Source organism: Neolamprologus brichardi, chromosome 1, assembly GCF_056152115.1.
Source record: "Neolamprologus brichardi isolate AB-2024 chromosome 1, ASM5615211v1, whole genome shotgun sequence".
Lineage (NCBI taxonomy): Eukaryota > Metazoa > Chordata > Actinopteri > Cichliformes > Cichlidae > Neolamprologus > Neolamprologus brichardi.
Genome location: NC_142104.1, coordinates 1,629,977 through 1,646,089, shown reverse-complemented (window position 1 = coordinate 1,646,089; position 16,113 = coordinate 1,629,977). Strand labels below are relative to the sequence as shown.

General features: G+C 43.0%; 1 protein-coding gene across 2 annotated transcripts in view; it reads right to left on the bottom strand.

Moving 5' to 3' along the window:
- adamtsl3 (ADAMTS like 3) overlaps positions 1–16,113 on the bottom strand; it is a 214,425-nt gene that overhangs the window by 64,449 nt on the left and 133,863 nt on the right. For both annotated transcript variants that reach the window (XM_087833725.1, XM_087833320.1), the window contains exons 8-9: positions 4,354–4,428; positions 172–329 (exon numbers count right to left, since the gene is read on the bottom strand). In XM_087833725.1, coding sequence (XP_087689851.1) covers positions 172–329; positions 4,354–4,428 — 233 coding nt within the window. The remainder of the gene's footprint in view (positions 1–171; positions 330–4,353; positions 4,429–16,113) is intronic.

Below are 16,113 nucleotides of genomic sequence, written 5' to 3'. Positions count from 1 at the left end.
TTCTAATAGTGCCGCGGGCAACAAGCTCTCCGTCTCATTAAAACAATGCCTCAAAAGCCAAATATCCCGCAGCAGCCTGTTTTATTTACGTTTGCGCTCTTGTATCTGTGATAAAATATGTGCGTGAGGAGCTCAAAGTCCTCAGGCTGTTCGCTATGAAGATAGCTTCACCTTGATGATGTAATCAGCGCCGAGTGGGCCGTGCGTCCTGAGTGTCTGCCGGTCGTTCCCCCTCTGAAAGTCCAAGGAGGTGTTTCCTATCACGTAGGAGCCCGTCGACTGCAGACCGGTCTCCTCCTTCCTCCCCTGGAGAGACACGGCTTCAATAACTGGCAGAGAGACAGAGCAGGAGGGGGCGTTATTAAAGCACACGCAGGATTAAATTCATGCTTTAAAAATGCAAATGTCTGAAATGTGACGCACAAACCCGACAAGACTGGGCGTGAAATGTGTTGTTTACTTCCACCGAGAGGAAACAAGTTCTTATCTAATACTGGAGATAAAAACTAGAGATCTGCGTGACTCACCTCGTCAGCTTACAACGCAGAGAAGACGAGTTTTTGGGAAGCGTTACAATCAGAGATATTATGGGAAACCAGGTAACAGACACAACAACCAAATCTGTAACAGCTGTGGGGTCTTCTTTAGGATTTTAAAACAGTGCTGCACTGCTGATTTCACAAAGGTACTCAATTCAATTTTATTTGTATAGCGCTTAATCAAAACAATAGTCGCCTCAAGGTGCTTTATATTGCACAGTAGTACAATAATACATACAGAGAAAAACCCAACAATCATATGACCCCCTATCAGCAGCACTTTGGCGACAGTGGGAAGGAAAAACTCCCTTTTAACAGGAAGAAACCTCCAGCAGAACCAGGCTCAGGGAGGGGCGGGGCCATCTGCTGTGATTGGTTGGGGTGAGAGAAGGAAGACAGGATAGAATAAAAGTATTAAGTTCAGAGTACTCCAAAAATGGTGAGTGATGTTAAAGTCCCACATTTTTGGTATCCCCCTTTTTCAAAAGCAAAAACATACAGTAGAAAACATAGACTTTGCATCAGTAGAAGGTATATTAAGATAAGATAAGCTAAGCTAAGCTAAGATAAGATGAGATTTTATTGATCCCACAACGGGGGAATTTTTGCATCACCTCAGCTCAGGTACAGATATCAGAAGAAAATACAAAAATACAAATAAGTACAATCAGTGAAAAAAGTAAGATAATACACTATATACAATGGCAGCATACACAGTATGTGATTATGGATATGGTTGGAAATATGGAAGACATAAACTATATAGCTTGTTATAACTATTGTACCACTACTATTCCTATTTATAGACATGTACACACTAAATATACATATGTATACATATACATACATACATACCTGCACATGTCCATACACATGGACACGCACATATTAAGATCCAATATTAAGTCTTGTGTTCTGTCAAGTGTGATAAAATAAAGTTTTCCTCTCAGAGCTGCTCTGGTTCTGTCCACAGGTACAGGTCTGAGTAAATGAGTAAAAATCAGTAGTAATATGAAGTACGCAGGCCTGTTACATTAAAGCACAGAGTTCTCACAAGAGATCCAAGGCTGTCTCCAAAAGGTGCAAACCACCTCTAATTACTCAGAGTTTCCTGTAGCCTCCTCACAGCCGCGTCGTCCAGCTCCTCCTTGCACTCTCGAAGGCCAGGAAAGAAGAAGCAATTCCACTGGTGTGTTTTAGGGTCTATCCCTGGCGGATGCATCCAAAGGACCTCCAAAGAGAGCCGTATTCAGACTCCAGCAGTGTCTTCATATGATGGGCAAGAAGAGCAGCTCTGCTCCTTCTGACTGTTGAACTGAGTCCAGCCTTGAATAGAATTAGTTTGCCGTTTGTGTGACTTTTGGTTGCTATCCACAGCTCATTAACCCGTTTAAACCGATGGGAGTGCCACCACAGCTTGCCCATATTAAGAAACTCCTGCTGTATTTGGTTCATTGTTGGCTGGCTTGTGGGGTTGCTATGGGTTTGTCACTCTGGCAACCAAGAACAGACAACCCAAATCCCCACGTGGCTTTTGGATGAATATGTCGGCTGTTGGCCACGCCCCTTTTGTTATCTGGGACAGAAACTGTGCAAGAAAAGAAAAAGTGTAATCCTAAAGCCAACACGTGGGCCCAACCAGATACATATTCATTAATTCATTAAGTCAATGAGTTAATGAGCACAGCTGTACCTGAACCTGACACACACTGAGTGTAGCTGCACAGCTTCTCTGCATCATCACTCAGAAGGATTCAGCGCCTTAAAAGCCAATTTGCAGGTATAAAAGCCTCGAGCAACTTCACTCTACCTGAAATTGTACAGTGAGCGGTGGGAAGGTGGCTCGCTTTCCGGCTGCTCAGGCTAAATTACACAGTCCACCTCTATTCGCCTGCTGGCGCTTGTTGCCTCAGCGGTTGCCTCTTGGAACAAAATCTACTGGCAGATATATGGGCCGGTAATCTTTTCCTGAGTGTTTTCAGAGAGTGTGTTTGTAAGTACACTCTAGTTTTTATGTACTCCCAATAGCTTCCAGTAAGCTTAGAAAGCAACTCTCCATCCGCTGCCAGGACGCTGATGAGTTTCATAGCTTCTTCCTTTGCTGGAAAACCACGACCTGCGCCTCTGGCTTCGGGGCTGTGGATCATTCTGGCCTGTGCTGTCAGAATGAAACCGTTTGAACTCCGCGAAGTCTGAATTCAACAAACAGCAGATCGTTTGTGCTTTTCTGTAAGACTTGGTTCTCACAAAAGGTTGGTGCAAATCCAATTAATCTGTCAGTCTAAGACAAAGCATCACCATTTTTCATGTTGCGATTATATTTAACCTCTTAACATTCAGCAGGGTCGCACGTCTTTGGGCTTTCCTGTTCCAACCAGCTAAAACTTAACATTTACCCAAACCCTGCCTCTGACCTGGACCTCGATGGATTGCTGGTGATCTGGTGGAGGTTAAGTCTGACTTTATTTTTTTTAAAAAGATCTTAATTATGTTACATGAAAAAATGAAAAATTCGGGAGAGGATATCGTGGAGTCTTTGGCCCATTATGAAAATAAGTTGTTCATCTTTTTAAAGTTACCTGGTGTTAAACTCTGTGTTTGATATTATGCTTAGTTAGCTGAACTGTAAATGAGTGTGTTGGACCTGTTTTCTGCTGTCTCTCCTCTAAAATGAGCTCTTGGTAACAGATGAACAACCTGCCAAAGAAATTCTGGTTACTCCTCGAATCAGGAGCCTCTGACACAGCCAGAACATCTTGGAGCTGTTTTAGGATCAGGTTTGTGCTGACGTATCTGCATTGGCCCTTCACTTTTCTCAATCGACAATAAAATAGAGCAGAAAACCCAAATGATGCAACGAAGCAGTCAGCAGCTCTGAGGATGGGAATCGCAGGGTTTCGGCTGTGCAGGGAAGTTTTTTCTTCACATCTCTGGTTTGTTTTATAGCAAGGTGAGCCCAGGTCTGGACTTGGAGCTGAAAGCATGATTTACTGTCCAAACTATCACCACTATTTATCAGGTGACACTGTGAAAACCAACACATCAACACAACGTGGCATTTGGGGAATCTCAGATCAGCTGCTGCTCCTGCTGACCGACTCTGATTTACATAAAACTTTAGGGTCCAAAGTTTGGACCAATAGAAGGATTGCTGTGCAATTTTAACTGCACCCTGCCTCTCGCCCTAAGACAGCTGTGATCGGCTTCACCACCCCCACAAACACAACACTGTGACAAGGATGAGAAGAACGGATGGATGCTGGCTAAAAGCTGTCAAAATGACAGATCCTGATTTGTTTAGATGATATGAAAGACGAGTAAACGTGTCCAGCTTTTATCTTTAATAGTTTTTCAGATGTTTTTGTTTTCTCAAATTCGGTCACTGAACCATTTTTCTAAAATTTCACGGCAGTCATTTTTGTTACGCAAACTTCAAAAGCATAAAAGTTTAAAACTAAAAACTAGCAAATCTGAGACGGTGGAGGAAATGTTGTAAAAATGAGCTGGTTTTAGATGGAGTGACTCATTTGTCTCAACACAACATTTGTAAAAAGTGCTGCATGTAGCAATAAACACAGATTTGATTGACTGATCGTTCTTCATATTCAGTCCACAGACCAGCACGAGACAAATAATCCTCTCACCATAAATGTGTTCCTTACAGAGAAACTGAATTCACTTGAAATCGTCTGTAACATTATTATGTTAAGTTCTTAAGAGATCAAAGCGTGAATGTGCGAGTTTCATAGGACACACTGTCAAACTCTGAGCATCAGCTTTGCTTTGTTCAGCTTTTGGAACAAAGTAGACTCACCGATCATATCGGGACCTTTGGCGTTGAGTCTGAGAAAGCGACTTCCCATCGGGACCTCCAGCACCGTCTTCAGAGCTGCAGGTGGAAAAAAGATCAGAAAGGTTTCGGTTAAACTGACAACACAACAGCAGTCACTGAGCAGAGAGGCGGACACATCCAAACACCTGTCTTTGTCTGCCTTCTCATGTTTTGGGTTTTATGTTTTTTACCATAAAAGTAGTCCAGCTTTTGCAAGCCAAGCGAATCATTCATTTATGAAATTCCAGTGTTGCAAGAACAATATGCATAATGCTTACCGTTTATTAAAGAACAGTATCCTGAAATGCAAAGAATTCAAATTGCTGGATCGGCGGACAGAGGCGGCTTCTCGCAAGTTAAGTAGATTTTTTTTTTACGATGCTTTTTTCCGAAGTCGCAAAAGTATGACGTCACAACAATGTAATTGGTCACTTGCAATGTTGAACCTGGAACATCATAATGATGATGTGGGAACAACACGACACGAGGATATCAGATCGTGCTCTGTTCATAGTCTTGTGCGTTCACTCATGTCCCAGGTTAAAAGAATACAACCATACCAACCACCACCTTGTGGGAGAAGTTTGAAACATGTTTGACATGTAGGTTTTTCTTTAAATCAAACCATAATGTTTTTGCTAATCATAACCATATTCAAAATGTATTTGCCTCTGAAGAGTCACAACATCCATCCATCCATCCATCTGTCCATCCATCCATCCATCCGTCCATCCATCCATCCATCCATCCATCCATCCATCCATCCATCCGTCCATCCGTCCATCCATCCATCTGTCCATCCATCCATCCATCTGTCCATCCATCCATCCATCCGTCCATCTGTCCATCCATCCATCTGTCCATCCATCTGTCATTCGTCCGTCCGTTTATCCATCCATCCATCCATCCATCCATCCGTCCGTCCATCCATCCATCCATCCGTCCATTCATCCATCCATCCATCCATCCATCTGTCCATCCATCCGTCCATCCATCCATCTGTCCATCCATCTGTCCATCCATCTGTCATTCGTCCGTCCGTTTATCCATCCATCCATCTGTCCATCCATCCATCCATCCGTCCATCCATCCATCTGTCCATCCATCTGTCATTCGTCCGTCCGTTTATCCATCCATCCATCCATCCGTCCATCCATCCATCCATCTGTCCATCCATCCGTCCATCCGTCCGTCCGTCCATCTGTCTATCCATCTGTCATTCGTCCGTCCGTTTATCCATCCATCCATCCATCCGTCCATCCATCCATCTGTCCATCCATCTGTCCATCCATCTGTCATTCGTCCGTCCGTTTATCCATCCATCCATCTGTCCATCCATCCATCCATCCGTCCATCCATCCATCTGTCCATCCATCTGTCATTCGTCCGTCCGTTTATCCATCCATCCATCCATCCGTCCATCCATCCATCCATCTGTCCATCCATCCATCCATCCGTCCATCCATCCATCTGTCCATCCATCTGTCATTCGTCCGTCCGTTTATCCATCCATCCATCCATCCGTCCATCCATCCATCCATCTGTCCATCCATCCGTCCATCCGTCCATCTGTCTATCCGTCCATCCATCCATCCATCTGTCATTCGTCCGTCCGTTTATCCATCCATCCATCATCCATCTGTCCATCCATCCATCCATTCATCTGTCATTCGTCTGTCCGTTTATCCATCCATCCGTCCATCTGTCTATCCATCCATCCATCCGTCCATCTGTCTATCCATCCATCCATATGTCCATCCATCCATCCATCCATATGTCCATCCATCCGTCCATCCATATGTCCATCCATCCATCCATATGTCCATCCATCCATCCATCCATCCATCTGTCCATCCATCCATCTGTCATTCGTCCGTCCATTTATCCATCCATCCATCCATCTATCTGTCCATCCATCCATCCATTCATCTGTCCATCCATCTGTCCATCCATCCATCCATATGTCCATCCATCCATCCATCCATCCATCCGTCCATCCATCTGTCCATCCATCCATCTGTCATTCGTCCGTCCATTTATCCATCCATCCGTCCATCCATATGTCCATCCATCCATCCATCCATCCATATGTCCATCCATCCATCCATATGTCCATCCATCCATCCATCCATCCATCTGTCCATCCATCTGTCATTCGTCTGTCCGTTTATCCATCCATCCATCCATCCGTCCGTCCGTCCATCCATCCATCCAATCCGAGACTCATTACTGCATACTGTTGTCAGTAATAGTCGCAGTTATGTTTCCTTAAATGTGTTAAAAGTGACATGAAATGAGAGACTTAAAAAAACCAAAGAAAAAGAGTTGGAGGTCTGAAAAGCCTCCACACTGCTGACCCTTTCCTGTTAGCTTCCTCCATCCTCTTTAACTGGTGCAGAGGTGCTGAAAGGTGGAGCAGAAACCACTGAACAATATAGAACTGAATTGCACAGATTGGCCTTGATTGGCCTATTGTCACTGAGACCCGATTCAGCTTTCTCAGACAGACACATATTCATTCACATACTGGACCAGACATCACTGGTAAGAAGGGAGAATAATAGAGTATTTCTTCAGCCACCATGATTATGCATGTAATAATTATTTTTTACTCTTTTCTACATCTACTCAAAAAGAAAAAAAGCGGGGAGGAAAGATATGAAAGTGTGGATTTGTAAATCTGTTAAACTGTAAAACAGCAGAAGGCCATTTTATACTCAAACATCCTTAAAGGCAGCACCAGACGGGATTCATTGAAAGACCACAGGTGCTGACACTCGAGCTCAACAGCAGACGCCGGACTTCAGTGCGGGGTGTGATGGTGGAGAGACGGCGAGTGGACAACATCTGAAGGAGCTGTCTGAATCCCATCAGGCTGGAGAGGCAGCAGCGTGTAACGTTCATTATTCTTCCAACAGAGTGGAGTAAATGTCCCTGACTCGAGTCCACTGACTCGTCTCTCATCTGTCAGCGCCTAATAAAGCCACAACACCTTCATTAGAGCCAACTCTTAAGCTTCCTTAAAAAGGTGGAAATCTGTGGATTTGAAGGTTCACTCGTGTTCCAATCTTGCTGAGTCGACGCTCACGCTGCATCTCGTTATCCTGCTCATGAATTTCATTGGTAAGAAGTTGACATCAGCAGCAGCCAAAGGTGCTCCTCGTCCTGCAAAACAGCTGCTGGTGCAGCTGCCAGCACAATCCAGATATCATTACTTCACAGTTAAAGATTTGGGGCAGCAGATATTATATATGTAGGTGGTGGCTGGGTGGTGGTGCTGGTCACAAGGGGGCATTTAAACCTCTTCAACATCTTGCCAGATTGTGTCCTGGATGTTAATCAGTGTAGGTGTTACCTTGTTAAGCCGCCCCAAGGTGAAAATGAAAGTCCATTAATGGAGCTTGTTTAGCAGCATTAATTGGCAGCTCTCAGTTGTTACACGCGTCATCTGGACGAAGGAGAAACTCGCCTTCAGCTCCGTGTTTGTGGTGAAGGCTGACGTGAGGAGACCACCACACCGCAGCGCTGTCCTGCCTGCTGCTTTACAGCTGCACAGAAGCAGCGATCTCCTCCACGGCTCTAAATAACGTCCACGTGTGTGCTGTTAAATGTCACCTCGCTAACGAGTCAGTCACACGCCTCTCCTGTGCAGGTCGCAGCGTGCAGGAACAACACAATACTGAAAGCATTCGCTGCTGTGAAGCACTTTGTGAGTTTTCATGGTAGACGAGTTTGTCCCACGGCGGGTAAGCGAGGAGGCGTGGGCACGAGGCGACACCTCTGCAGACAAACGCAGACTTAATTCCACTTTCTATATTTTATAAACGTCAGTTTCTCCTCCAGCGACAAACGAGAGCTCAATTAACGCGCTGTGGCTGTGAGCCGCTGGGCTTTAGCCCAAACATAATTATACTTGGAAAACTGCATCTGCCTTTAAATTTATGGAAGCTATGAAACAAATTCAGCTGCAGCCATTTGCAGTTTTTTCCCCTTGAACTCTAAAATAGATTAAACATAAAGCCAGGTTGTTTTTATGTTTTTTAAGCAACCTTCAAAATAAATTATGAAACGAAACATAGATAAACAGCTCATTTCACACGAGGCCGTCGACACTGTAAACTGAGGCTTTAGGGAATACTGCTGCAAATTCATATTCCAAATGCAATGACTGATAAACAGCAGGGTCATGAATAATGGATGAGGAGGAACAAAGGTGATACTCGTGTGTCTGTAAATAAACTCACTCCCACTAAGGTAGGCCTAAATGTGCGTGATTGGTTAACTTTATCGACTCTCTTCTTCGGGGACGTTAGAGCCGAGGGCAGGAGAGGAAGCACGGGAGACGCAAACTTACAAACTGGATGGAAAACAAATGAGTCTGACAGGTAGAGTCCTTCCAGCCAGGAAACTTTGATTGTTGTGTAGGAAGGCTTTACAGGTTCCCCACTGGCCTGGGATAAAATGAGCGCCGAGTCAGTCTCAGAGACACAGAGCACGTATTCACGGGACCTGAAGTCAGACGTACTCGTGCAGTCGCTTATGATGTGAACACAAAAATGCTAAAAACCCAGAAAAGGTGTCCTGGAACCACAAACACACCTAGTGTTTATTCTAAGACAGGTCACATGATAGCTGATGAATTCTTGGATGGAGCCGTAATATATCACATGAAAAATGCTCCAAAAGCCTCCAACAGCACCTGCACCTGTCAGTCAAAGAGGCCCCGCCCCTAATAAGCCTTAGTATCTGTCACTACCCGATCCGTACCGGAAACCCGATCGGTACCCCGCATGCGCGAAAGGTGTCTACTTCCGGTCGAAGCATTTTACGATAGTTACAGGTCAGAGTATCTGTTAAGATGTTAAGAATAACAAGTATCGCTTAAAATGTTTCCGATAATGAAACATTTAATATAATGTAGACAAAAACAAAAAAATAAAAAGATAGTTACGGATCAGGACTCCCGATCCTTACTGAGCATGTGCAAAGTCGGACCGTACAAATCGGGTCTACCTGATCCGTACCGCGCATGTGCACCGGTTTTCTTCTTCTTCTGTTCGTTTAATGGCAGTTTACTCCCCAGTGTTCGAGGATACTGCCACCTGCTGACCGAGCGAATGAACCCTATTGTAAACTGAATTGGCGTCATTACAAACGGGTGTTAAATTTGATTTAGTGATAGTCGAGTGTTTATGCTTGTCTGTGTGGAGAGGATTGACTGGAATAGTGATGATGATGTCCGCTATCACTGTCAATTGTCAATAAACACTTCATCTGGCTGCTGAATCTTCACGTGACATATTATAAAGTCTGTATTATTTAATCTGTAATTAGGTGTCATTCTTCTTATTTTACGGCGCTGTTGTTCGGGGAACGCTCTCTGTTGAGGATATAAGCATGAATTTGTTTGTAAACGGATTATCCATTGTTTAAATGTCCCGGGCAGTCGAAAAGGAGGCAGAGCTGTTGAGAAATGCTAGGAGCTAACTGGGCGCTAACTGTATCATTAAAATATATTGATTGTCGCAATGCTGGCAAAGAGAGGAAGTGACGTAAGATTTGCTCATGTGGGGTACCGATCGGGTTTCCGGTACGGATCGGGTAGTGACAGTATCAATTTCTCCTTCATAACACCCCGCACAGGCGTTATGAAGGAGAAATGACCCACAGAGACCAAACAGTTTGTATCAGGCTGTAAACGTTTATTTCTGCTGTAAAGTTTTAACGTGGGAGTCTATGGGGACTGGCTCACTGCTGCCCCTGCTGGACGTAACAGGAACTGCAGGTTTGGGAGCTTTTTTTTTTAGCCGCAGACCAATGAAATATAGATTTTTAATATTTTCATATTCACTTTATGCCAGATGTTTCCAACATTCGTCAAACCAAAACCAGTGATTTTATTTAATGCTGTGTTTGTGTATAAATCTTGTATAAACGAGGTGTTTTGAGTTTTCCTAAATGCAGTTTCGGTGCTGCAAATTACTTCATCATAATAACAAGTTCATGCTTTTGAATTTGACCCTCCTGCACATAAGCTGCATACCTGTCTGTGAAATCTGATTCCAAAAAGAAAAACATGAGACTTCATGAAGAACAGATGCTTTATGATTTTAATCATCCGTCTGTTGTGCCTTATCTGCACAGGCTTTTGCTCATATAGTTTAGAACCACAGGTATTGATTCGTAACGGTGATACAGCCACGTTCAGCAAACATCCGCGGTGCCGAAGGATAAAGAGTCACTGTAAAACTTAATGTGTATCCAGTTAAATTCAACCTAAAACAGCCAAATTATGCTGAATGAACATACTCCTGCTACAGAAGAGTCCTGGCAGATATCCCTGAGTTTAAATCCACACTTTCACAGTTTAACAACCTTTGCTGCCTCTCTGGTTAAAAATATTTCAGGGCTATTTTGTTTTAACCATAAAACATGACGTCCATGATGAAGGTTAATAATGAATTCACTACATTTGCAGAAATTATTATTTTAAAAGTGGAGCATGCTCACATGTTTGTACCGACTCTGGGTTTAGCAGCTACAGCACTTCAATAAAAACTGTAACGACTGCCTTCATATCGCAGGTTTATGGTTCAAAAGCTGCAGTTCCTCTAATGTCCACTAGAGGCTCTGGCAATGAGTCAGTCCCACAGACTCCCATGTTAAAACTTTAGAGCAGAAATAAACATGTTTACAGCCTGATACAGTAAAATTACCAAAATTAAGTAGTGATTAATAACCTCTTTAATTAAAACAAAATAATTCTAAAACACAATTAGAGCTGTTCTACATAAATTTTTTTTATTTCTTAATTGTTTTATAAAAAAATCACATTATTATTTTGTACAAACGTCAAATTGCAATTATTTACTTCACTCCTGAACATTAAAAAGAGTTTTTGAATGTTATGCTTGATTAATGCTGCAGTCCAGTGTGACTCAGAGTCAAGTATATAATGTGACTTTAGTTCGTTACTTGCTGAATAAGTAATATTTTTTGTTTTAAACATGTTTTTCACAGATTTCCAAATTACTCGTTTTTCTTATTTTTATGTTTTTATAATAACACATTTATCAACTCTGTAATTTCATGTATGGAGGAAGTAAGTGCAATGCCAAAATACCCAACTAAAGACTTTTGAAGCTAATGAATGACATCATGGTGGTGGTGTCCATCTTTTTGTACAGTCTATGTTTTTCTGGCATTGCTGCAACCTTACAAACTCGAGCCTCTCGACAGTCTTTATCTTCTACACATACAACTACATTTAAAGGTGACACATTACGCCAGTGTCCTCAGATTTCAAATCAACACAGTTTCGAAGAAGCGCGCTGACTGTTCTCTGCGATCAGCACTCCTGCAGCCTGTTTTCAGCTGTTTCAAAGGGAAAAATCTTCAAGCTAAAGTTCTAATCTAAATTTGTCAAGATCCAGAAACGGAATGTTAAATCTCCCTGCCCGGTCTTTGAGAAGTGATGGACAGATACACCAATTAGCTTATTAGAGCTCAGGGAATGGTGACCGACCTCTGCGTGAGGCTGAGGAGTGCAAAAAGGAAACTGCCAAATTGGCAGGAATTTTAATCCCAAGAAACTAAATGTAAGTGATGAAGAATGTGTTGCACAGAACCACTGACATTTAGCGCAGATGTTTGTTCTGCTGCAGTCCTCCAGGGAGGTAAGGCTAAAAAGGCCAAACGAAATCTGACTTGGCGTGATGCGAGCTTAAAGAAACCAGAGACTAAACAAGAAAGGGAGGAAGAGGAAGCAGCGAGAGTCTCTGCATTGCTGGGAAACAGATTAGAATACAAAATGTGATCAGGCTGCAGTGCTTCCAAATCACCTGTAGATATCAGAGAGCATTTATACTGGATGCTGACAGAGAACTCAGGTAGAGTGATGTCCACTGTGAGCACTTTAACAGAGCAGCAAGGCCTGCAGTTCCTCTAACGTCCAGCAGAGACATCAGTGAGTCAGTCCTCATAGAGCAGAAATAAACACGTTTACAGCCTGAAACACAAACTGTTTGGTCTCCAGAGATAATTCCCCTTCTTAACGACATGCATTATTAGGGGCGTGGCCTCTTTGAATGACAGGTGGATGGTGACCAGAGATGGGCAGTAATGCGTTACTTGTTACTTTTTTCAGGTAACGAGTAAAGTAAGGGATTACTATTGCAAAAACGGTAATTAGATTACCGTTACTTTCCCGTAGGAACGCTGCGTTACTGCGTTACTAAAACCATGATTTTTTTTGCGAGAATGTCTCATGACAGTGACGTAAGCGAGTGCGACGTTCGTGACAACAGCTGTGTGCAGATCAACAATGGATCATATATCGAGTGCAGAGAGAGTATGAGCGTGCAGCGTTTAAAGCGTGGAAGTACTGACCTTACTTTGAGTTTGATTCCATAAAAAGTGACAAAAACATTAGTGTCCGTTGTGCGTGGGAAGAAAACTTCTTTTTACAGCGAAAAAAACCCTAAACTTCCGAGCAAGCACCGAGTAGCTACGACGTAATGGGAAACTCACAGAGAAACTCGCGGATTCTTCCACTGACCGCTGCACACCTGCACCAGGGTAACCCTCCGCCTACCCCACTCCTGCTTTACAGGTGAAAATAGAGCAACAGGACCGCTAGTCTTTGACTTCATTTATTTTCTGCTGTGTTTTACTTGCATCTATTTGAAAGACTGAGTGTAAACACACAAAATATTTTATTTTATGTGCTGGAATGTGCAGAAAATAGATTTAAATGTTAAACTAATTTCTTCCAGTCAGAGAATGTTGCAGATAATTACATTTTTGCTTGATGCATAAAGTTAAAAGATTAAAACTAATAAAACAAGTTTTAAAAAGAGACTTTTGCATTTGATTACATTTTGTATGATGATTATGCAGAAAAAGTAGAATTGGGCTGAAAGATCTATCACTTTATCACCTATTCAGGTTGTAAATCGTGTTTTTAAAAAGTAACTAGTAACTAAGTAATTAATTACTTTTGAAAATAAGTAATCAGTAAAGTAACGGGATTACTTTTGGGGGGAGGTAATCAGTAATTAGTTACTGATTACTTTTTTCAAGTAACTTGACCAACACTGGTGGTGACACGGGTGGCTGTAGCTGCTAGCTTCACCTGAACTGGACCTCTGCACCGTGTTTGTGCTGTTGGAGCCTTTTCATGACATCATGTGACCAATAATATGGCAGCTGTGTGGTCGCTGTACCAACAGACCATCCGAGGAGGCGGAGCTCCCATACATTTAAGGATGCAGACATGAACTACCGTCTGACATTAGCACTCTGATCCAAATATGGCCACTTCTGGCTCCAAAGCATGGCTGCAGCCAGAATCTTTTATACACAGTCGATGTTTTAAACAAACACAAAACCCTGAGTCACTCAGGGAAAGTTTAGAGTCTTTGAAGGGTCCTCTGCTCAGCAATCGAAGCCTCGATGTGTTTTGCAGTCCGATGTGTTCTTACTGATGGAAAACGACTAATGTCAGGTCACGTGGAAAATGCAGATGCAGAGAAGTAAAACAAACCCTCCAAAATAACAGGATAGTCCAACTAAATTCAACCTGACACGTGGAGTCAGTCTGAATCTGGTGTTTGAAATTGGGGCCGTTTGACAGCTGCTGCCTTTTGTTTCCAGGCCGCCTCGAGTGCTGGTAAAACGTCTTGTTGTGGGGATTTAAATGCTGCTCAGCTTTCTGGCTGTGCTCGCTAACAGGCCGTAGCATATATTAAATGGATTTGTTATCCGCTCACCAACAAAGGATCAAGGCCTCTCGCTGCCGCTGCATTCATTGTGTGCAGTTGTGCTCACTCAGCTGTGCGGCTGGGTCTCAACAACATCGAGTTTCTGAATGAACCAAACTACACACGGGATGAAAGCTGATCATCTGTGGAGCCCTTAATGCTGCCTTTGCTTTGGCGTTCGTGCCGGGTCGCCCACCCGAACCTGTCACTGTCGTAATATGTTTCACTGGGTTTAGTCCAACTTCAGGAGGCTGGTTTTGATGTTTTCATCACTTCTTGAGAACTATTTTAGTATTTAACAAATATCCCTGCACAGAAAAACTCAGTGAAAAGATGTCGTTTGCAGATCGAAATGAGTGTTTCAGAAAAAAGAAGAGACGCCTCCTCTAACGTGCAAACAGGAAATGAAAAAACAGAAATAAATAAATCATAAAGACATATTTCAGAACATGGGAAACATATCAAGTATTTAAATGGAAACATTTTATTATTTCATGAAAAACATGAGCTCATTTGAATTATGAGGCAGCAACGTGTCTCTAAAAAAGTTGGACGGTGACAAAAAGGCTGGAAAAGAACATTTTACTGAGCAGCAACAGCCGGAGCGACGCTGTAATCAGGTTATTTGGCAGCAGGTCAGGAACATGACAGCGTTTGAAAAGAGCTTCTCAGAAGATGAGATGCGCAGACGTTCACCAATCAGCAGAAAGCTGCCTGCAATCTGTGCGCTGCATTAGACAGACGCGAGTCTGTGGTGACATCAGTGCGTGGGCTCAGCGTGCCGTCCACACGTGCAGGTTAAAGCTGCATCAGAGAAGAAGACAGATGCGACCGCCTCCTCCGAAGCTCCTTTAAAATCCACTCAGCAAAGTGGAAACTGATCTCAGGTCAGAGTTCATCAGACATCGTGAAACAGGACGAAGCAGAGAAGCTAGAGACCGCCATCAGACCAGGACGGGACGACGTCCAGCAGCTGCTCAGCTCACAGACCATCACAGGCTAAAGGTTAAAGAGGAGGACATGGACCTGTCCAACTTCAAAAGATGTAAATAAATAGTATAAACTAATAATATAAATAGTTTAAAGAGTTTGTTTTCTGTGTTCCACTGTGAATAAACTCGGTGCAGCGTAACGGCTAGTGATGTGCGATACCACTGATTTGCTTTCCGATCCGATACCAAGTAAAATTCAGGGTGGTATCGGCAATACTGATCCGATACCGATACTTTGTACAAAAACTTTTTTTTTTACTGTATCTTTTATTGTATCTCAAATTATAGCATCATAATGATTACAGGACGTCAGATTACTTGATCTTATCACTTAATAATGCAGAATTATCATACAGAAAACTGAAGTTGTGTCTCATTTGAACACGTTGCCTGCCTGCAGCACTAAAGGAGTCCGTGAGAGACGTCTGTCTCGCCCTAGCAGAACCTGTCCCTCTCCTTGTCTTCAGTTCGCCTCAACATAAGCTCGTCATATTCTGTGATATGATTTACTTTGAGGTGTTTGACGAGGTAAATGGTGTTGCCACAACACCTCACTTTCTTGCCACATGTATCACAAACCGCATCTTGGCTGTTTGTGGAGGTAAAATACGTCCACACATGACTCCGTTTACGCCCAGCCATTGTTGTGAGTGTGCACGCCAAGGGGCTGCGACACATTTATACAGCCGTATTTCGCACATGACTATTAAAGGCGGAAGAGAAAGTAGTTCCTTCCAATGTAGACGATCCAAATGATATAGTTTCTTTCCACTCTGTTCCTGTTAATGATAAACTACAAATTTACCCTAATTTACTAAAATATCGATATTTTAATATGAGAACCGATTCTAGAACATAAATGACTGGTATCGGAGGAATCGATATTTCAGGATCGATCCGCACATCACTAGTAACGGCAGCATACACTGATCGACAGGCTTCCTGTGGTTAGCACTGAAACAACATGGACACATCTTTGGACGAAGATC